Source organism: Motacilla alba, chromosome 1 (genome assembly GCF_015832195.1).
Source record: "Motacilla alba alba isolate MOTALB_02 chromosome 1, Motacilla_alba_V1.0_pri, whole genome shotgun sequence".
NCBI lineage: Eukaryota > Metazoa > Chordata > Aves > Passeriformes > Motacillidae > Motacilla > Motacilla alba.
The window spans coordinates 48,829,985-48,854,565 of NC_052016.1; the positions used below are offsets into that span (position 1 = coordinate 48,829,985).

General features: G+C 37.7%; 1 protein-coding gene across 2 annotated transcripts in view; it reads right to left on the reverse strand.

The window, feature by feature from the left end:
• Positions 1-9,945: 9,945 nt before the first annotated feature.
• Positions 9,946-24,581, reverse strand: part of PGR (progesterone receptor) — a 33,861-nt gene continuing 19,225 nt past the window's right edge. For both annotated transcript variants that reach the window (XM_038149049.1, XM_038149039.1), the window contains 5 exons: positions 21,384-21,686; positions 19,870-20,014; positions 16,561-16,691; positions 13,353-13,510; positions 9,946-11,935 (listed from right to left, as the gene is read on the reverse strand). In XM_038149049.1, the coding sequence (XP_038004977.1) occupies positions 11,780-11,935; positions 13,353-13,510; positions 16,561-16,691; positions 19,870-20,014; positions 21,384-21,686 (893 nt within the window). In that variant the 3' untranslated portion in view covers positions 9,946-11,779. The remainder of the gene's footprint in view (positions 11,936-13,352; positions 13,511-16,560; positions 16,692-19,869; positions 20,015-21,383; positions 21,687-24,581) is intronic.

Genomic DNA, 24,581 nt, shown 5'->3' on the forward strand with positions numbered 1-24,581 from the left:
AATTGAGCAGGTGGCAAAGTCAGTTCAGATCCTGGTTCAGAACATTTTCTCATTATTTTGGCATGATGCATTCCTTCAAAACCAATCTTTCTAACACAAACACTGCTTATTAAACATGGTAAATAAGGTATCTGCGCTTTCATCTTTTAAAATTTTATTTCATGTTTGTAAAACTTTTCCCGTGTCATTTGGATTAATCGCTGGTACAGAAACAAGGTATTGAAAGATATTCTTGGCTTCTTTTGCAATGCTTGGCTTCTTCTCTATTGTATTTATGGCAACAAGCTCAAAAGCTGAACTAACCTAGAGCAACTGCCTTTGCCAAAGATCATGGTGTGCTTTTTTAATGTAAACATGCAGGGATTCATGGGAACATTGAGTGACCTCCACAGCCCGTACAGAAAGGAGTCTTAATTCACTTGAAAGTACTTTGGTAATTGGAATACATCTTTCTGCCAGTATAATTGAGGAACTGATTAGTTAGACCCAGCACGGGTGTTTTTCATTTTAAATTACTGTTAATGGCTCTTGGGTGCCCTTAGAAGGGATCAGAGTCCCATCTGAATGAAAAACATCAGCGATTTAGTTTTGTTGGTGGTCATTGGTTTTATATTCCTACGAAAAAAAAACCCACACATGCAAAGGGAAACATGCAGCATATCTGGACTTGGGGTATTTTCAAAACAAGGTTTGCAATGCTGTGCTTTGGCTACAGCAGCAGGTGGGAGGGCTGAGAGGGTCGGGGCACAGCCCTGGGTGGGCTTGGGGCAGGGTGGCGTGTGGAAGGTGCCCAACATGTCACAGCACAGCAGAGCTCAGGGCAGGAGCAATGGGCTGCAGCCAAGCTCGTTTGGGGTCTCCATACACTCACGGCAGCCCTGGGGAAACATCGGCACCGTGCACAAGCAGGTGAGACAACTGCACACTGGGGAGCCCTGTGAGAAGCTTTTCAGAGGACAATTCCCAAACCCAGGCAGAAGGGGGATAAGAAACCTGAGTTTGATCCATGGAGTTTTCCTCCAAATAAATTAACTGGCATACAGGACACAACTGGTTCCTAGAATAGAGCCCGTGCTGTTTGCAAGAGCCTCACAAGAAGGTAACAAGGGTTAGGGTTTCAGTGCACCTGAGCTGGGAGGCTGAGCACAAAGTGCTGGAAACAGAGACTGTGTAAGCAGTGACAACTGTGAGCCCTGAATTACCGCAAAACAAGTAGGATGCCTCTCAGCAGGGAAAATCCACAAGAAGAAAAGACAAAAACCACACTGGAGGGCCCTGGTGCACCCTCCAGGGAAGGTACCTGAAGGAATTGGGTAGATAGCAGAGACCTCAGAGACATTTAGGTGCAAACAAATTTTGCTGGGCAGCTGTGATGCAAATATATCCTTACATAAAAACTCATCTTAAATTGTCATTTTAAGTTTGTTATTTCCTGCTGTTGTGTTGCTTGTGGAATGTTTTTGTTTGGTCCTGTGAAGGGCTGTTTCTTTTCTATAATTAGGATAAACTGCCTGCCTTTGATGGGGAAAGTGGCCCTTCTGCACAATGTCCTTCTCCCCAGACCTTCCTTCTCTCCCTTCCTTCCCTGAGAAACCTGCAGCAAATGCCATAGGAGTGTGTCACCCTCTTCCAGCTGTGATTTGTAACATTTCCAGATGGGCCCTTTTCCCTGCCCTCCCCATCCCCCTAAAGTTCAGACAATACAAAACAAACCAGCACAATTATTTTTACCCCCAGAGCAACACAGAACTAAGTCTGCCCCTGCCAAACCCTTGCCTTAATATTTTTTCCTCATCTTTGTTCAAATGATGCCTTGAAATATTTCCTAAATGAACTGGGAAACCAAATGTAAGCATGATCATAATAATGATATCTGTAAGGACATCAAGCATGACAAACTCAGGTGAATATTGTGGCTTTTTAGCTAATTAGCTTGGCTGGATAGTTTATATCCAGAGGGAAAATCAAGACAGAGTGTTTATCACGGTGTTATTTGTGTTAATCTCTCACAAATAGCTCCTCACCTGAAGGCAGAAAAAACAAGCACGGCTCTTTCCCTGGCACAAGTTTAGGTCAGCCTTCCCTGCAGGAACATCTGAGTGAAACAGTGGTAAAACCAAACCCAGTGCAGCTCACAGGGGGTGATTTAGGACACTGGACCCCCTCAGAGCACCACCTCAGCCTTGGCTCAGTTTGGTGCCTCCTCCAGTGCTGCAGCACCTTCATTACTGACACACAGGAAAGCAAATGATGGTTTCATCTGAATTCCCACACGGCAGCATCTCTGATACCACTCATTTCTTTCATTTAGATAATCACAAAATGCCAGTGCTGCCGTCCCTGTGAGCAGCCAGTGATTACTGCTTAACTTGTTAGCATGTTTAAGAGGAAGCTCACTGTGCTGTGCAGAGATGAGTCGGGCTCGAGAGCATCTGCATCATTATGGAGTCTGAGACGTCACAATAAAAATCCCATCTCATTTAGGGGGACTGTTATCTGCTAAAGGTTAAAGTAAAACCTTCTACCTCAAAGGGTTTAGACATCCTATGTCAAATAATGAGTAATCTTATTTTATTCTTTATATCCTTCTATTACCATGTCTGTTAAAAAGAATAAAATCCCAAACGATCCTTGAGCAAAAGAGGCATGCATTGAGGCTGATTTGGGACAGAGCAGATATATACATATATAGATAGATATATATATAGATATATATATAGGGATGTGTACATACATATATATATGCACACAAAAAGCTATTCTATTCAATCCTGAGAGACATCATTGTGTAAATAAATGAGGCCTAAATAAAGGTACTAATGCAGATGTGCTCCACTGAATGCATATTTAAGTAGGACTACATTCTTTCACTTTGATACCTTGAAGTTCAAGTGTCTCAAAGGCTTTAAGATTATTTCCTTCTGTGTGCTAGCTGCTAATAGAACTTCCACTTAAAAGAAATTCATGCGTTTTTGTACTGACTACTGCTTCCCCAGTTGTTTTATACTGCATGGAATGTTTAAAACTAAATTAATTTGGAAAATTCATCATCTGTGTGGTAAGTCCTAGCACATCACCCTGTTTGTGATGTGTACTTGGAGCACTGGTAACATCCAAGATATCAATTGACAAGAATGAGGACATTCAGAAATGAAATTGCAACATCACTTTCAAGATGTTCTGTATTATATAGAAATTATATCAATGAGTATTGGCATTGTTGGCATGACTAATCCTTCTCTGAGGACATTATTAGAGACATTCTTAGGACATCTGCAGCACATCCTTAGAAAGGGGTGACATCTAAACCAGCAGTCCAGTTTTTTGCCAGTATTTCCTTGGACAGGAAAGGAGGGGGCTGTCTCTCCTATTGATGGAGGACACCTGGCATTTCCCAGCCATTCTGCCTGTGCCCCTCACCATGCTGTGGGTCCCACTCCTTGCCTGTTGCACACCACATCAGAAGGCAGTGGGATGGGAAGCAGAACATGTTAAGGATGAGGGAAGGATCACCTGAGCACTGGAGTCAGTTCCTTAAAAGCCAGGGGTGATGTGCCCTGTTGGTGCAGCCAAGGAAAGGTTGCACCAGTCCAGGTCAATGACCAGCAACAAGAAGAGCTCTCCTCCCCCATGACTGAGGATCCCAGGCTGGATGGATGGTGGATGGATGCATCCTGCACTGTGCTGCATCTTGCACCTCTGAGGGCAGATCTGGCACTGACCATTTCTGGCAGCAGAAAGCTCCAGCTCTTGATGTGGACCACCTCTGTAAAGTCTGGGGACAATTTATTCTGAATCCCTGGCTTTTAAATAGTTACACATTAATGATTACCCAATGTGTAGGTTGCTGTGCTAATGGTGTCTCTACTCAGGTGTATTTTTGCTGATCTGGACCAGCAGCGCCGTGCCAGCACCTCTTCCACAGTGCCACAGCCTGTCCTCTCACATCAGCACCTCTTGCCAGTGCTGCTGTGCTTGGACCTCCTGCACTGCAGAGCAGGCTTTTTAATAAACCTTCCCTTTGTATGTGTTCATGCCAGGAGATCAGGAATGCATTGTAACTTATTTTGATGTTTCTATCAGCTGGCAGTTTGACTGCTTCAGTTTTGATTAAAGTCATAACCTTCCATGTAAGAATAAATAAAGATAGAAATAAGTAATTAAGTGTGTCCTGTCTTGTAGAGGGTTTGAATAGCAAAAAATGTGAAAGAATTCTGCCCCCCACCCTACCCTTTCCCAGCCATATGGGTATGAACTCAGTAACTAATCAGTGTGTATTGTCTCTAAGTGGAGCTGCCAAAGCATTCCCCCCAAAATCAGCCTTCCAGCAGCTGCTCTGTAGGACTGCAGCACAAGTGGCTCCACCAGCCTGGTTCTGGCAGCTGCAGCCCCGTGTCCAGTCAGAGCACAGTCGTTCTGCAGCTTTAGCTTCCACTCAATCTAGTGAATTTTTGTACCACTACTGAAGAGATAAACACTTCTCATACTAATACAAAGCAAGCACATCCCCAGTTTATTGGACATGACACAATGTAGCTAGACAACACCTTTGCAAAAATATTTGACGCTATTATTTCAGTTGTACAAATATAGAGATGAAAGCTTCTCAAGAGGAAAATACAGAAATCTTATACAAGTCCTTTTTTCCAAAAATAAAAACAATAACAGCAAAGCATAAATTGTATCTATCATGATCCTGAATGTTAAATACAGAGAAATATGAACATCACTCCAAAGATGTCTCAAAGTTAAGGATTATTTGTCTTTCTACAGATTTTTTTCTGTTAAGGATGGCAAAGACTCTACAAAATATTAATGTATTACACATCCAAGAAACCCATTGGGAAAAGAAGGTTGTTGAAGGCACAGGAAGGAGGGGAGACTAAATGTTTCACAAATATGGAACTGGGATTTAGAGACTGTAAGAAATTCAGAAACTTCAACAGATCAGACATTCCAGGAGTGCCCAGCTTCGGTTTGTGCTTTTCTCTATCATGTAGTTTTTCTTAAAATTAATGTCTGTCTTCAGGGAATGCTTTAAGGATACTTTAAGTGGAAAACTTCATTAGGCAGTATTTTCAAAATTTCAGATGTTTGGAGTTCTTTTTGCTTTTTTGGTTTTGTTTTGTTTTTTTTTTTACTGTCAGATTTGTGCAACTTTCTGGCTGTGGGCAGCCAAATAGACACATGACCTCTACTTTGAGGCTTGAGAAAGGGAAGCAGTTTCAGTCTCCCAGTAAAACTTAAGCTAGCTGTACCCATCCCTAGGGATTGCTTGTAATAGCAATTGGGGATGTGAGTGTGTAAAATTATTGTAAGAAATGAACTGGCAAGTACAGTGTGACTGTACCATAAGCTGAGCTTTAGGATGCAAAACATCTAAATTTTCAAATGAAAAGCCTTGACTTTGGCTTTTCAGCTAAAGCTCCTCAGCTGACCAATCCTTGATGTGTGGTGATGACAGTCCCAAAAGATGATATTCCCACCCGTTGTGTGTAATGCCCCATAGGCAAGCTGAGAGCCTGTCCGGACAGCATCATGTCACAGTTTTTTTCTATTTAACAGTGGAAAATTTTTGTCAAGTATGTTGTCCTTTGTCTACAACAGAATATGCCTACATGGGCCATCAAAATCCATGTTTTACTCTTAGGAATGTTGCTGGAATCTAGGGAAATGTTTGGGAACATATTAATTGCAGGTGGCCAGGTGTTTCTGTTTCAAATACTCTCAGTAAGGTCACATCCACACCTTTGTGGATTCATACTGCCATGCACATGTTGGTTTGGTGCTTCCCCTATTCATGCTCCATATAGCCAAGATAGGCCTGCCAAAATAAATCAGTTTCTTTGAGCAGCACTGTGATGAGAAACATTGTTCTCAACTGGAGATATCTCAGATTAGAGTCCCACACTGGACATCACCCAGCAATACAGGATATGAAGTGTAAGAGCATTGCTATATTCCCATCCAACATATGAAAAATAGGCCTCTGAGAGAACTGTACATCCCTGGAATGAGCAACTTATGGTGATGTCATATAAATCTCACCTGTATAACACAAAGGTCTCTGTACTTCTCTGCCCAGTTATTTCTGATGCGATGTCAAAGGTGATTATTATGCTCCCTACCTGCTTTTCATTCAATCTAGCCCCTTGTTTGAAGCTCAGTGATGCAGTGTTCTGATTTCCTGGCAATGATTTATTCTTTTTTTTTTTCCTTCACAAAGGAAAAGGAGATTTTAGTCATGAACTGGCTGGGTAGGTATTTGAATTGAGTGTGGGAAAATGCAATAGAGTGAGACTATTTAAATGACACTGTGAGAACTTCCTCACTGATATGCCTGAATGTTAAGTTGGTGGAACTATTGTACCCATAGAGGTGAAAAGGTAACATAGTTTTCATGGTCAGAAAAACATGATCTATGACTAAAAGGCTTGTGATGGTATTTTTTATAATGAGCCCACCCCACACAAGCAAGAAATTGATGTGTTGCCAGTTTTAAAGGCTCTACTAGAATTAAATGAAAGTTTACCACTATCTGATGTCCTCTATGTATGCTTAAATGCCCCATACAGAGCACTGTGGGCTCAACCCAGGGAAAAAAATTCCTAAATGCCAGTAAAAAAATCATCAAGGGAGCAGCACTGCTCATGTATTTGAAGTTATGCAACTGCTGCATAGTTCCAACAGCACTTAAGGACTATTTTCTGTGGGTTATTTATTTTCTTTTTAAGGTAAACAGAAAGATAAATTTTAACTTAGTTATTAATATCTGTGCGGTCACCTTTTACTGCATGTTCCTGTCCAAGCATCTGAGAAGCTGCAATACCATTCTGCATGCAAATAATGTCAATCTAATAAATTATTAGCATTCACTGAAAAAAAAAATAGATTTTAAACAAAAAAATACCTAAAATTTTAGAGGTTATTTTTTTTTCCTTTTCATCTTCCAAGGGAAAAAGAGAACTAAACTATAATCAAATCTCTGTTCAAGTCAGGTCACCATGACACAAAGCAGTACAAACCAATAAATCCAGCAATGCTGACAGTCCAGCCTGGCAGTGTGCTCACAGGCTTCTGAGCTGTGGAAAGTTGGGAGGGCTTTGGATATTAGTTCTGTGGCTGCAAGCTGACTTCTTGGAAGGAAAGAAAGGTCAGCCTGCCACAAACAGCATGTAAGGCAAGAAATGTGTGCTCGGAGTTGCACTGCATGGGGGGAGTGCAGCCCCATCCTCTCCTGCTCTGCAGATAAACCAACCTTGAGTTTGGGCAGGGAGGAGAGGACCAGAAGGAAGGATTCCTGTAGGATCCCGGCTGTTCATGCTACTGACATGTCACTGGTAACTGAGATGAATATTTGAGTGTAGGTAGGAACACGGGAAAGCAGCTCACCTTCCCAGCAAAGGTAATGGAGAGAGAACTACTTGAAAAGAAAGAAAAAAGCCAAGCTAAGTTACTAACAAGGCATTGAGTATCAGAAAACACAAATTCAGGTCTCACTTTCAATGAGAAAGTTTGTATGTAGCACATATAGCGCGAGAGAGCATAACCCCAGTGCAGCTGAAGAAACAGCTGCAGATCAGAAATTATTATGTATATTTATTATGCGCACATATAACCAGGCCATTTCAAAGTGCCATGAAATCAACTGAAAGCTTCTCAGAACACATTTCCCTTTGTCATGGACTAGGTATTAAGGAACCCACATCTCTCCACCCCTAAAGGCTGGTTCCAACTGTAGAAACAGCTGAGATCTTTGAAAACATGAGCCAAGTGTTTGATCTTTTGTGTTTCTTGGACCACAGGAAGCACAACTGCGGAGCAGCTCGTAGGCAAAGAGAACAGCTTGCAGAGGCTGAAGGTCTCACCTCTCCAAACACAGGTGAGCTGCCATGGCCAGGCACCTCAACCTCCAAAACATTATTTAAAAACTATAAATATGATACCTGTACAGAGCTGAATCACAGCAGCAGAGCTCAAAGGAAACCGATGACTTCATGGGTTGGTTTGTTTGCTTCACTCAAGTAGCAACTTGAGTGAAGGTAATGCTGAAGGGCTTTGGTCAAAAATACTCAACTGTGCAGAACAGGAGAGGCTTAGCTTTAGACACAGCCTGCATTATTCAGTGCATGAAAAACTTTTAGTCATAGCTTGAAACAAAAGCCTGTAGAAGATGTCTGGCAAGCTTTCTAATTAATACAACAGATTTCATACTTTTAAAATGTAATCAGGCACATCCTAAATGACAGAAAAGAATAAAAATCCATCTGCTGAAACCTCTTTTTCCTAGTGTATAAACACACCATAAGAAGATCCAGCATTCTGCCTTGCTCAATATATTGAGAAGCACTATAAGATGTCTATTTAGACCTATTTGTAAAGCTCAGGTCCAAAATGCTTTGCTCTTTAAAAAACTATTAAAGGACATAAGCACATACAACTACAAAACCTTGTACTCAGTAAAAAAAATCAAGTAATGGCTCTCTAAATGTTACTGCAGGGTTGAAAAGTCATAGTACACAAGATTTCTGTAGAGAAGGAAGAAATCAGGTGTATTGATCAATGTTCACAGAGTCAGAACCATTTAGTTTGGAAAAAATTTGTCAAGATCATTGAGTCCAAACTTTGACTGATCTCCACCTTGTCAACTTAACCACAGAAGTAAGTCCAGACATTTCCTGAACACTTCCAGGGATGGTGACTTCAACACTTCCCCGGGCAGCCCCTTCCAATGCTTAACCACCCTTTCAATGAAGAAATTCTTCCTGATATCCAACCTGAACTTCCTCTAGAACAGCTTGAGGTCACGTCCTCTCCTGCTGTCAGTTGTTACCCAGGAGAAGAGGTCGACCCCTGACCCCAACCTGGCTACACCCTCCTTTCAGATGGATGTAAAGATTGCTGAGTTCCCCCCTGAGCCTCCTTTTCTCCAGGCTGAACACCCCAAGCTCCCTCAGCTGCTCATCACAGGATTTATGCTCCAGACCCTTCCCCAGCTCCGTTGCCCTTCTCTGGATGCGCTCCAGACCCTCAATGTCTCTCTTGCAGTGAGGGGCCCAGAACTGAGCACAGGATTGCAGGTGTGGCCTCAGCAGTGCTGAGTACAGGTGGACGGTCACTGCCCTGCTCCTGCTGGCCACACCAGTGCTGATCCAGGCCAGGATGCCACTGGCCTTCTTGGACACCTGGGCACACCCTGGATAATGTTCAGGCACTGTCAACCTGGTGTCTTTCCACTGTTCATGGTCTCTACATAACCCAGAGCAAATGACAATATCAAAATGGACACTAAAAGCCATTTTATAATCTGGTCTTACAGCTGGAATTTTTTTTCAAACTTCAGACAATCACATAATGACCATGGGACTTTCAGACTTATAGCAGACACAATTACCCAGTCATTCTATCTTGTGTAGTGAATTCATCATGGCCATGAACTTTTGGGAATTTTTTTCTGTGAGCTAGAGGACTTTCAGAAATACAATTTGAGAATGTTTTTAAGCTTTGTTATCTATTCCCAAAAGGTATCTTTTTTTTCCTTTTTGATTATGCCTTTGAGGCAAATATAGTGCATTTCAGGCTAATCTGCCATGTTTATGGGACACAGTGACATGTCAGCCACTTAGGGCTTGAGTAAAACGCAAATGTAGGCAGATTCATGCATTCCTAAGGCAAGCATACTGCCTGATCTGTCATCTAATTTCAAAATTAGGGTGATGAGGAGTAATTTTTAGTGTGGGAAGTTTCTGTTATCAGTTTAATCTAAACAGTAACATAGATGGTCTGCTTACTCGGTGGTAAATCATGTGGCAGTTCTTCAATTCCAAAAGAATGCATGGAAATACTCTTGTTACATGAAAGTGGAATGATTGAAATGGAATTTTTTTACTGAAAATCACATTTACTGAATGCAAACACAAAATAAAGAAAAAAACCTTCAGGATGTAGAAATAAAGAATTTTGTGCTATTTATTAAAACATAATTGCTTTAAGGATCACAGTTAAAAGTCAAACTGTATGGAATATCAAAGACATTTCTTTCCTGGGCAGTTAGAAATTACAAACCTAGTCAACTAACACAAAAGTCTGTCTATACCACTTTATCTAGGGTCACACATTTGCACCAGCTCTAGTGTGTTTTGTATTGCTACGTGGGGATCTCAAAAATGCTCTTATTCCCAGTTGTAGTGTAGATTCTTCTTCATTGGCTTTAGGAAATTATGACCAGTAATGACACCTTCAGACATTCTTGTACTTGTCAGTTGTCCACAGTTTTTTCAAGAACCAGGATGTAATTTTTACCAACAAGCAACATCACTTACACTTTTAAGAAGGGGCACCCTGATTTAGCCAGGGATACTGAACTTACATCCCAGGGGCCTTTGTTCATGAGACAAGGATAAATCTGTACAGACCAAGCTACACATCACCAGCAGGACACAGTCACACAACGGGGACATCTAACAAGCCATGGGCAAAGCAAAAGCATAAGGCCAGAAGTATCCAAACAAGACTCACCATTTCCTATGTTTACATATCATTTGTAATGACTGGAAAAATCGGTTGTATTTTAATAGACTCATAAATTCTTCTTAAAGTTTATCTGTTTCTCTGTTGTTTGAATAAATCTACAATTTACTGCTTTAAATGCATGAGTTGCTTCATAATCATATCAAATGAACAAACACCACCACATTATAATTTTTCAGTTGAATATTCATTTCTGTGGTAAAACATGTCATTCTTCTTGAATGTATAAAGCTAATTGAGTCCAATTCCTTTTTTACAGTTACCCCATTTATAATGGTGTGCTTTTAAAATAGAAAATATGTAGCTCCACTAAATCATATTGAAATGAGTCTGATGTGTATCAAAGTGTTTGCAGTCATATTTTCCATTTCTTTTTGCATCTGATCTCACTATAATTTGATGCTAATGGCTGATTGAGTGTTCAGCATTGGAATTCAAAACATTAAGATTATTAAGAGTTGCAGTCAATGAAAACATCTCTATTTAAAGCTTCTGAAATACAGAATGTAAGAGTTGATGAATTTAGGATTACAGCTAAGTGATTTAGCTTTAGTAAGTGCTGAACTTTTAAGGAAAAATAACACAAACCAAAGCTTAGTGGGTTTGCATACACATTATTTCTGGCGTAATACACACTGAAATTTTCCTAAACTTTCTGATTTCTGAAGAAGAGCTCCACTGAATGATGCAGAACACAGTATGCTGGATTGAGTTTCAATGCAACATGACCACAGATGAGAGTATGAATGTATACTGTGTGCCTGTGATGGCACTGCAGTAATAAAAAGTAAAATATCCATAAGAAAATGTGGGCAATATTTATTTTAATTCCTCCAAAATCTTACATTATGCACATGCCCACGTGTACCCATGCACACAATGTGCTAAAGTAAAAATTTTGCACCATGTCATACCAGAAATTCAAGAGTGTGCAATGTGTAAGAAAAATGTATAACTGTTGTTAGAAATCTGGAAAGTCTATTCACTGTCATTCATATGCATATCTAAAAAGCAGCTTAGACAAGTTTACAAAAGGTTTCTTATGACTGTTGTGATTTTTGCAGTTAAGGAATCAGGAACTCACAATATGTACATCAAGCTTGAATGGCTTGTGTATGTTACAAGTATAAAGCAGTCAGCAGGGTAAGTATGTCAAATATGCTGAAGTCCTGACATTGCAAAATCTTGACCAAAATAAACAAACAAAAAATGACCCAGGTATCATCTCTGTGATAAGAGAAAAGACATTTCACTTCTTGTGAAAGAGAAGAGGTTTCACCATCCCTGCTAGAATCTTGGGTAGCTGTGCAGCAATCACCTCTGACATCATCTCAGGGAATTCAACGCTCAGTGCACGGGACTGGAGAAATGTGTTCAAACAGAAGAGATGGAGCTGTTTCACCAGCTGGATTTGATAAAATACAAACATGATCAATCAGGCTAACAGTAATGCAGCCACATAAACATGCTGTCAATCATTTATCTCATACATTCATCAGGTCACATCATTCTATACCTTACCATGTCCTTTCTTGAATCAGTAATGAGGGTACCTGTCAGATCCTATTAATGGCAAAAACCATACATATAGCTATGGCAAGTCATATAAAACCACTGCATCACTAATATTACAAAGTAGTATCACCCTCACTCAAGACATGTGATGAACAATGGCAACTACTTAACAAGCTTTCAACCTTTCATCTTACTCTCACGCTCATGTGTGTGCTTTGATCACTACCTGCTATTTGAACACTGCTCTGAGAGACAGCATTTACTACTCACCTGTGAGCTTTGCCATGGTTTTCATTATGATCATATCCATGTATGCTGCAAACACTGAACTTCACAGACTCTCATCCCTTGAAAGCAGCTCAACATGTGATTATTACATCTCTTCTAGCCTCCCTGAGAGGTTCCAATTTTAATTTCAAACCAGCGACCATTATGTTGTTAAATATGGGACTATTTCTGCTACCTTAGGCTTTAACATCATACAATCTCTCCAGTGTGACGAGCTTTCTTTTCCTTATATCTCTCATCACTTTAACAGCCTGAGATCAAACAGGACTTGAATGAAGATACTCCATGGATCAAACCTCACTTTGTTATTTTGCAGCAAGCCTCTCTCCCTCTTTCTCTTCCTCACAAGTTATTTTACTGTATGCATTTAAAATGAAGAGACTGAATTAAAATAAAATGCAGATTTGCTGAATTCTGAAGAATACAATGATGCAAAGATCCTGTCCACCTTGAACTCCTTAGGAGTTCCTCACAACCAACACTGAGTTCAAAAGTGTCCAGGGAATGGTATCTAGAATTGCCAAAGATTACTCAATTTCCAAACCTAGACAGATACTGAAAAAGTGGTATAGAATATCCACATAAAACCAATTTAACTAAGGTTGCAAAGCCAATCTTGGTTGCCTTTCACCAATTCTTAGTAGTCTGACTTTGCAACTTGAACTGCCTCTTCCTCACACTGTTTTCCTGAACAAGTATGCACATGCTCACATACACATATACACCACCCCTACCAAAGCCCACAACTGTACTGGTTATGTTACACTAAAAATGAAACAAAATGGTAGAACTCTAATGCATGTTTCACAAATACTTTGATGTTGTATACCATAAAATATGTGCACAACACAAATACTGATGTTGAATATATAGCCATCTATTCACACAAATATACACAATAAAGGATTTTTTGTGTGTTCTTCTGTTGTTTAGCAATGCTGATAACCCCCTTCCACAGAATTACTTTTAAGAAATTCCTTCTTAAATAAAGAGCAGAAAGCATTAACAAATAAACTTACATCATGCATGGAATCCATCAGTTTTGTAAGTTGATAGAAACGTTGTGAGTTGGCCACAACACCTTTCTGGCGCAAACCAATTGCCTTCACCAGTTCTCTGATGTAACTTGTTCTCATCTCATCAAATTGGCTTTGACTTCTTAGACCTTCCAAAGGAACTAAAAAAAACCCCAAACCAGTTGGACTACAATTTACTCTGAAGGCAATGAAATTTAAAGTACAGGAAAAATTTACAGTATTTCATGCTGTACAATGCAATTCATTATTATGTGCCAGGTACTTCTTCCCTTTCAAGAATTACTCCAAAACCAGTGATACAATTAGTTAAAAGGATATACCAGGAGCAATCAGTTCATTTTGCTGATTGCCTTATGTCTAGAAATATCCCTAAGCTTCAGTTACATGTGTTTGCTGGGAAAAAAAAATATGGCTTAAAGAACCACTCCTGTCTTTGAGGAAACACATTATGGACTGATCCATGTTTACACTGCTGAGGGTCTGCCCTCTTCACAGCAAATTTGTGGTAGACAGATCTAGCTGGAGTGCTTCAAAATGGAGTCAAGGAATGAACTAACAGCTCTAAAGTAGTGCAGACAGAAAAGCTGCCAGGGCTCAGACCTCCTGTTTGAACCTCTTCCACTTAATAGAACCCATCAGTGACTTAAAGGTGAACAGCTTTTTAGAAAAATGAGCAAGGAGGAGAAATTGGTTGAACTCCCTCTTCCCTTAAAGGTCAGGTGTGAGAATCAAAATGAGGACATGGAGAGAGCACTGAGAAAAGAACCTGTTAGTGGCTGCTAGTGATAAGTGTCATGGAAAAGAATACCTTAATTTTCAAAGCCTGGATGATTCTGGACATTTCTTTTATAGAGAACTAAGGAATATTTTCATATAAAGTGGCTCTGCTGGAGTTTAGGGTTAGATGGAAGTTATCCTTGACTTACATCTCTAAACCAGCAATTAAGTCTTTATATTTCCCCTCCAAATTAATTTTGATGGTATCTTCCATCAATGAATGGTCTTTTTCCTCTGAATTCTGCAAAAAGACAGTCACATTCCTGTCTAATAACAAAAAGTTCCTGGTAGATATCTATTAGAGCTGCTCCCTTCCCCTGAACATATGTCAAGAATGAGGATGCTTTTATTCAGTGGCACGAACTGAGGCAGAATCTTATGTAACAAGATTTAAAAATTCCTTTAAATCAGAAGTCTGGAATGCATTACATTTAAGCCTCAGCCAACTCAAAGAAAAAACTGTAAAATCAAATATCATGTTAAAACTTAGGCTGGGGGGTCCATTCAAAACTAGAAATTTATAGAGACTGACACTCAGTTTATTTCAAATTATTGTTTCTTTGGAATTATCTAAAAATGTCAAAAACAGTTCATCTAAATAATAAATTGAACAGAAGACACAATGAGAGACTAAACGATTAGACTTGATTTACTGTTAGTACAACAAAAGACTGAAATGGCTGTACTTTCACAATTGCAGTGGATTAAGATGAACATCATGACTAAATTAAAAGTAGTCTTAAAATACCTTAGAAAAACAACAAGTTTCTATGGCTTTTTTGAAAATACTTTTGTGGAATTATATTTATACAGTACCAAATGTTTACTAAATGTCTCAGGAACAACTGTTAGGTGTGTTCCTTTTCCCAAAGATCTGACAAATTGGTTTTTCCTATATGACAATAAATGCAGCAGAGAACAAAGAGCAAAACTCATCAGAACAGGTAGAAATACTTTCTTTTTTTAAAAAGTAATTTCTTGCATATACATGAAGATATCATCTTAAAAAAATAGCTTCTGAGTGCAATCCAGTTGATAAAGAAAGGTAACTGCATGAATTCTGTTAAATTGATGCACTCAGAAATGAGAGGGATAGGACCAATCACTGTAATGCTTTTTTGAATTTGATATGAACTTTTTGGAACAGAGATAGCTGAAATGTCACAACTTTATCTAAATTTAGCTGTAATTTCAGAAGATAGACAAGAGTGTTTATTTGGGATGAAAACAAGGTGGAAAACATTTAAAATAGGAATACATTAATATTCTAACAAAGCAACTGGAGTTATATCAGGATTTTCATCCACATTACCTTTACTGCTTTAGCAGAGTGTATGGCATTTTGCTATTCTTTTAGTAATTTCCATGTTCATATGAGCTAAATTTAATCTTTTTAAAATTACTCTCTGTTGAGACCAGGTTTTAATTTTTTAAGAATGGGTTTATGCAAATACCAGCCATGTACAGATTGAGAGGGACTTAATTTTAATTCCTTATAAATTACTTAAACTTAGTAAAACCAAGAAGCAGGTCATTCAGGATTTGCACATCTCTCCTCTGACCTCGCTGTGTGTTGAGAACCAAACTTTTACATTCTTTCAACTATATTTTTCAAAAGTGCTTATTCTCATTTCTAACAGCACCTGTACTCCTTTAAAACTTTCTACTTGGGGATTTATAACTAACAATTATAGCCTCAACAGATGTAAATTTTAGTATTTCAGAGAAGATTTTGGAAGAGAAGTTCACCAGCAACCACATTTCCTATGTAAAGGGGAAAGCAGTTATATGCTGCATTCTTTAAAAGATGCGTATAATTAAGAGACCACAGATTTTGTTTCCAGAGAAACAAACCAAAGAAAAACATTTCCATTTGTTTATGTCTGTGCTAAACTTCACCTCTTTATAACTAAAAAAAAAGTTGAATAAATGCTAGTATTGTTTGTCATGGCCACTTCCCTAATTCTTTTGAGCAAACATGTTTAAGATCTTGGTCAAGATAAAGCCCTCAGTCCTGATAATTTATTAAATATTTTTTAATGTATTCTAATACTTTTAAGGTTGTTTTGGCTTGGTTGGGGTTTTTTAAATCTGTATAGAGTCCCTTGAACTGATGTTTCTAGGCGGAAATACTGCATGGTTGTTTTGAAAATGTGTAACACAGTATAGCCATATGTCAAAAGGGATCCAACATTTCCCCAGTATCTTTAAACACAATAAAACCAACAATGAATCACAAATTCTTTGTTCTTTATAAACATTAGGAGAAAGTCTTTTTTAGTCTTAGAATACTAACATTCCATCTAGGACATTTCCACTTGTTAATCCAGAGGGCTTAGTGATTGTCAAGTTAAACAACATGGTTCAAAATCCTTTTAATAGTAATATGTTACAAAGAATCAAAAGAACCTACTTGTGTTGAGAAGTAACAGTGCTTTCATACACAGGAACTCTTCTTGGCTAACTTGAAGTCTGACAAATTCCTGTGGGAGTTGCCACATGGATAGACACAGGGAATAGAACGATGATTCTTTCATCCTCTGTCTTACACCCAGAAAAGTTAAAAAAAAAAAATTAAAAAAACATGAAAACAAAGACAAAGAAAGGCTCCAGTACTAACTGTTTGAAAGAAAGGTCATGTTAGCAGTTTATCACATTACAAAACTTAAAGATAAGCTTATACACATAAACAATTTTCTGATTATTTTTGTTCCTATGCTAGTTTTTTATTGTTATGAATGTGCTCTTATTTTGGGTGTTAAATCTGTTACTGCTGTCTGGAAAAGAAACCAAAAAACTATTAAAGCTGAATGCTAACCACCAAAAATAAGGGGTGTTTACTAACTAAAAATACCCTAATGAATAATGTGAAGTACTATCTTATTTTAGAAGTTGATAGATTCTTGTATCTTGGTAAAGGCTTCAAAGCATAGAACTGAAGACAAATCTGAGAGTCTACAAAAAACTCGTTCTTAGGTTTTGCAAAAGTGTCTGTATCAAAATACTTTGTAGCAACTCCAGCCTGGTACTTCCAGCAACAATGATCTTGCTTTGTAGCATGTTATGCCATAAAAGAAACAGTTTAAAATGTTACATGCTAAGTAAACAGGCATTAAATACAACCTTTCCTAAACTCCCACAGAAGTAACCAGAACAAACAACACAGAATATACACAGAAATGTGGGGGGTTTGCAGCACTTTGATACCACTTTTCTCTTTGTGATTTTGGTATATTGAGTATATATTATTGCATATACTTAGTAGGAGAATAATTTTCAACTGAAATTACTGCAATGGTAGCATTACAAAGTTTCTAATCTAGACTGAATTCATTGCATATTAACTTGATTATCCAGTATCTTGGACTGATTTTAAAAGGTTGCATTCCAATCCAGATCAATTAGGTACAATAACAGGAAGATTAAATTTTGCTCGCCTGCCTGCTACGGAGTTCAGATCAGCATTCCAACCTGACTGCAGATAGTGACCTCAGCAAACAAAACAGAAGATATTTTCTATTTAAAAAAAGACTTTTTCAATGCATTGAATTTTTTTCTTGTCAAAGTGTTACTGTCAGCTTGAATGAAAATTATTTTTATGTTCCTCAACAACTGATATCTTCTACCATCTCTTAAGTGACATAACCATAGATATTTAATCTTTTAGACCCGAATAGACTTGTTTCTCCATCTACTTTAAATCTCCTTTTCTATTACTTTTTTTGGTAGCATCTCTTCCTAATTATTATCTACAAAGAGTAAAAGCAGATTTCAGGGTCTAGCAGCTTAAATGCTGTTCCTACTCAAATTTTCAGACACTGCGACATACAAGTAACAGTAAGTCCTTGCAGGGTGTTAATGCAAAGAAATCTTTGTCAAACTAGCACTATTGGCTTTCTTGGTCTGAAATTGATGCTACCAAACACATCCTTCCCAAGAAGCATTACAACTCAGTTCACTAAATGACAGATTGGCTGTGACACAGGCTTTGGATTGTGCTTTCATGGTAATTATGAAACAACTATGGTGTGTGTTGCCCCTGCAGGACTTTCTATTATCTCTTTCTACCTCTAGGCACACACTCCTGTGGTTCTGGTATTAGTGCCTGCACTCCTACATGGTGAGTCATGTCAGAGATCACCTCCACCTGCTAATGAATGGCTTTTTCTGGGGTACCTCTCAGGCATACAAACTCCTTATCTGTTTGACAGTGCAGCCACAGAGTGGTCCAGCTCAGCTAAAGTCATGGGGACGCATGACCAGGACAGTGTTCAGCAGTTACCCTTTCTTAAGGTGAACATAAAAGTACAAACTTAGACATCATCGTAGATAACAAAGTCATTTACATTTTACTGATCTAAAAGCCAACTTATGTCCAATAAATAGTTGCAGATATGATTCAGTGCATCATTTACTTTTTGTATCTCCTTGTTTATAACATCACTAGTATGACCCTGATGATGTGTTCTACAACCAAGAGAGGAATATGTTGTCAGCACCCAGCATGGATGATCTTGAGTTGATAATAAGAAGCTGTCTCTGGTGGATTACAATGAGGGTTCATAAATCTCAACACCATTCACAAAGAAAGTACTTAAAGTCTTCCTCACAAGCTGTCAGCAGTTGTCCACAAACAGGGTGATAGTCCAAGACAGGACATTACTGCTTAAAGCCATCTCACTCTGTGTGTTTCTTCTGAATGTAACCATAAGATGTATAAGACTATGCTAGGACAACAATACAGCCAGAAATTTGTTTAATCTCACCACTTCTAAGTAATTCAATTTTGTGCTGCACAATTAATAAAAATGGGAGAGGAAAGAATTCATTACTCAACAACCTCACAGTGATTTACAGTCATTTGGAAGAGAAAAGGTCAAGAGCTATGGGGTCAGCTCTACTGAATATCTTCTACACATCCATAGATTTTAAAATCAGGTGTCTAGATCTTCTGCAAATTCAACTGTTTAATCCTTAAACAATATGTCTTACTAAACACCTGTTTTTCTTTCGGCTTGCTTCATAGCAGTTCTTTTAGTATTTTAAGAAAAAAATGAGAAAAATTTATTAAGGAAACATAAATATAGGGATTAAATTATGTTTTACTGTTCCTGGCAACCTCCCATGTACTATAACCAAAGAATATAAAATTACAAGTCTGACAATATTAATTTGCAGAGCTGGAAAACTGACAAAGACTGAAATGACGATTATCTAAATTAAACAGCATAGTGAAGGCAAATCCAAGCCAAAAAGCCCCTGCCACCCCCCAGCAGAAAAGAGGAGTCACATATAATTTTTCCTTGATATCAAAATTCCTACTTGTTAAGTAGTTTTTTTACTGAGCATTTAGATTTTAGGCAAACTATTTGCAAAAACCACCCAAACAAAAACAACCAAAAAAACCCACACTCAGTTCCATTTAGTAAACATTAACTTGTGACTTATTCAGATGAGTTGAAGTAAATCTTCTGACAGCATGATTTTTTTTTCTTAGATAATTAAAATTCTATTTGAACTGCTTTTGCTTGACCATGTACACAGAATAGTTGAGGTTCCCACAAAGCCCCTCCCAAAGATACTGAACTTTGATATAGTCAGAGGACTTGGCCGTTAATTTTGAAACAGAACAAGTAATGAATGAAATCTTGGCCTCAATGGAGTCACATTCCCATTGGCACATAAAAGTTCAACATGTTATTCATGAGAGGATTCCACTTACTCATTTAGAATCAGATCTGGTGCAAAATACAACATCTGACCACTGACATGTTTGTATGATCTCCACCCCATCGCAAAAACCATTAGACTCATCCAGGAATACTGGATGAGGGTTATCTGATCGTCGATATGCAAATTCCGAAAACCTGGAAATGAAATTAAAGATAAAATATTTCTTAATTCTCATTTAGACAGCATCTAAGTAGGTGTGTTGAGATTACAAATCTGAGCTATTAAACTGAGAACACCTAGAAAGACAAGCTGTTTTGGGGATGTAGCTCTCCAATGCTTGGGTAATAACTGCCTATTTTACTTTGATAGTCAACCTCTTGTCTTTTTGTTCTCATCCAGTATTTTGAAATGTTCACACCAAAATTTATTTTACCAAAAATTATTGTTTCAGAGAATAGGAATGCATCTCTTTTTCCTTCGGTAAAAATATGACTGTAACATGATTACTGTAACCAGTTCTCATTTAATGTCAATAGCTTGAACATCAGTGTTCTTACCATAAGATGCAGCTGTCACACAAAAACATCCAATATGAGTATCTTTCTTGCATTCAACTAAACAGAACCATATTCAGTTGTGCGCTTGCATTTGATCATTTTTCCTGTTTGATAAATTTAAAGACTGCCACAAATTATCTGAGTGAAACTAACAGCTTCCTGCTGCTGAAAGCAGTGCTCCTGTTCCTCATTGCATGGTCCTGTTACCTCCTTCAAGCAAGCTTTGGCACTCATGCTCCTCCACAGTGAACTGGTTCAGTTCATGAAAACATCAGGAAACAAAGAGGGCTAAAAAAAAAAAGGTTTCTTCTCATTTAGTGAGATGAATCAATTCACTCAAGAGGTCTGTTAAGTGCCAACTGCAATGGGAAGAGCAGTGATTGAGACTACTGCTTCCTGCAGCAGCAAAGTGTCAAACTGAGCTCACATGAAACTATTTTCTAGGCTTCCTGCTCAATTTATTGATTTCTATATATGTCAGGATGACCATGATGATCCCTATCACCATACAGCACACATATATACATAACATGGATTTTTTTTAATCTAGTGTGGATCTTCATAAATTAAATTACTTCTCATTACCAGTCTGTTTGTGAGCTGCTTAGTTCCAAATGGTATTATTTATAAAAATTTTACTTTGTTGCTTTCAAAAATTCATTTTAGTAATAAGAAGAATAAAGAATAAGCAGATATACAATATCAAATGAATAAATAATAGAGCAAGAGGGGCTAGGGTAGAAAGGCTGTAATAACAATCACATACAGGAACTGTCTGAGCTCCTGTGCTTTCTTTTAGAGTGAATCTAAATATTTAGATGGATTCTTTCAAATGTGCTTCCTTATTAAAATATATTTGATTAGTTAAATTATCTGATAAGTGAAAGCTTAATAATTTTGAAATTTGTAAATAATTAACAGGCAGTCAATACTATTGTCTTTAGACTGCTCCTGTAATGAAATAATTGCTTAAATACAATTCACTACATATCAGAAATTATATTACCTGGTAGTAATTTAGACCACTTGACTACACAAAGAAGTTGCCTCTCACAAAGATGATTCAGACTGGTCAGCAAGGAACTTGGTGTTTCAGGTTTTGTATTGTCATAACCAGCATAGACAACTTCTGGCTCAATGCCTCGTAAAACACTTATCATTGGGGGAACAAACTGTATTTCTTGATTTGGAGAAAAGGACAGCCTTGGGGTTAGAGACTGGCTTTCATCTTGAAGAGCTGCTGGCTGCTGGAGTGCAACATCTAATGTTCTCACAACCTTAATTTTGTTAAACTTTTTCAATTTTCGACCTGAAAAAAAAATTGTTGATCTGTTAGAAAGAGTTAACCAAGAATATTAGTATTTTCCACTAGTGTTAGATTACACTTTTAATCTAACAAGGAAACCAGAACTGTATTCAGAATGTTTTCTATTTTTTGACTGTTTATGTAATTGAAAAATTATAATGGAAAATTCTTTAGAGCTTCTCCCTCTGTATCCTGCTCCCTTCACTAAAGGATGAACAGCACCCACCCATTAAAATTATGGCCACGAATTCGAGGTTACAGTAACCTCATAAAGTGTTTTCTGGTTCAATTCCCACTGTTTTGTCATATGCCAACAGCTAAGCCAGCTGGCTCTACAATTCAGTTTCTATTTAATGTCAATTAAATATATTGCTCCTTTTACTCCCTAATATTCAAAACCAAAAAAGTTCGTAATTAATTACTACACACAGAAACTCCTCTCCTCCAGTTCCCTAAGAGCATTTCAGTCTCATGGCTGAATCTTATTTTGATGCCCAGGGGGATGAGAGAAAGACCGACAAATACTGTAAACTCTTAGAAGATATTTCACTTCCTAAAGCATAATTTCCCTCCCTCAGTATTTTTAATTGTTATGTCCATACTGCAGTGGTATGAACAACATTAACTGAAGTAAATCAATAGCTGAACTGCCTTCCCAAAATAAGCACAGATACGTGTAGTATGGCTATGGGAACATACAGGTTTAGCAATTCTTCAAATTTCTTTCATGGAAACAGTCTGGCAGTGCACCCTACAGACACAGAAAACCAAACCTTCAGAGGCTCAAAGACAATAACCCTCAGTGACAATATTACCAGTTTCAATAAAAAGGCAAATCCATGCAGAGGTGACTATGTGGAACACATTTGCTTTAAATAGATGTTCAAAGGTGATGAAAACCCTGCTAATTTTTTAGTTCTGCCAAACAAGTTTGTCTTGGGGAAAAAAAGGACAAAAAATGCAATGAAAATACTGATACTTATGATCTGATTTACATGACAGGGGGACAGAAATAGACATAGGGGTGATGGCAAAAACAGTAACACTCATCATGCAATGATATTCAGGGGTCACATTCCCACTAACTTAACTGCAGGTTTAATTAGTTTAGTATCAAGTGCCCCAACAATCATATGCTCATTTTATCACTTGTAGTAAGAATAAAAATATTTCTAATTAGAGATTTCTTAGTCAAGAACCAAACACAAAGTTGCATCTTATGTTACAGCTGAACCAAGGAAAAAAAAGCAAAACAAAACCCCATAACAGAATAGACAATTTATTATGCTGAAAGACCTAGAGCAAATTTTTACATAACAAACATATACATAGTCACAGACATGCTGGGAATTTCCCACTAAGTATTGTGTAGGCATGAAGGAAAACAGAAGTTACAATGCATTTGATAGTTCATAAATAATGATTTCAGGTATTTTCAGAAATAATGGCTTCAGATACTTTTACAGTTCAGAGAACAAGTAAAGAAAGAAACCAAACAGAATAGTTATCACATGGAAATGTTAGTAGTTAATAAGTACCCATGTTTCCAAGTGACTAAATGTATCAGAATTAATGTCACACTGGTTTGCAGAACTGCTCGTATGTTTATTGCTAATTATGTTGCTTAACAGCCATCAAAAAAACAACTCTACTTGTTACCTGTCTACAGGAGAGGTGACTATTAATAACTCGCAGTAAACTTTCCCATCTACAACAAGGAGACTACGTCAAATTAATAAAAACTCTAAAGGACATAAGGAAAACAATGGAGATTTGACAATAGCTTAGTTTTTCATTTGCTGTTTACAAAGCAGGTAAGTTTTGCTGTAAAATAAATAAATGTCTCCCCTTAGTCCCATAATGGGTAAATAATACCAATCTATTGACAACTACTTTTCTTAATACTATAATATATACTTCTTAATACTAGATATTTGTGCATATTTAGACAGCACACACTTTTTTGTAACATTTTCATTACTTCACTTTAAGACAGCTAACCACTCAAGCAGTTCCTTCATACTCACTGTTCCCCTACCCTTGATTACTTGATACTTGATTACTTGACTACTACGAATTGCATGTTTATAGTGTTTGTTTTCTACATGTACCTAGAAAACATTAAAAAAATCTGTTTAATCCCACTATCAAATATATTATGATTTTTCTCCTTACTACCTAATTCTGTATTTTAATATTTGTTCAACTAGGTTTACAGAATCATACACACAATTAGACATTACTGATAGTAGATAATTTATATTAAAAGGGCCAGGTTTCTAGTAGAAGCTTAACATCTTACTACCATTCTCCTTACCCTGTAACGAGGTGAAAAGCATCAATGATGTATTATTCTGGACAGAACACAATGGCCCTTAGTTTAAGGTCACTACGCTCTTGCTTTTTGTGTAGAAAAAGAAGCCGTGTACACCTTAGGAAGGTGTACACAACATAGAAAAAGCAGCAAAGCAGAAGTAACACATCTTGGTTTTAATAAACCCTTTGATCCTACTTCAAAAAATATTAGCTGGAAAATTAATTCACCTTTTTCTGCATGTAATCACTGCACTGCGGACTGGAAGCTGATTGAAACAATGAAGGACACAGTAATTTACAATACAGCTGAACAAGGAATCTGTGATAATCAGCCTGAAAAAATTACAGATTCACTCATAATAAATAAAATAGTTGAGTACTTGTTTATTCCAGGACCTGATCCAGCTATCCTATTTGGTTTAAGATTAGATAGGGGATAGATTAATGTCTCAAGTTATGAGGTTATAAAGCCCAAAGACAATTAACACTTTCATAGAAAATGCCAAATATGGTACTATGAAATGCATGTTTTTATTGATACTTTCCTTTTATAGATTAAGAATGACAAAACAGTTCATATAG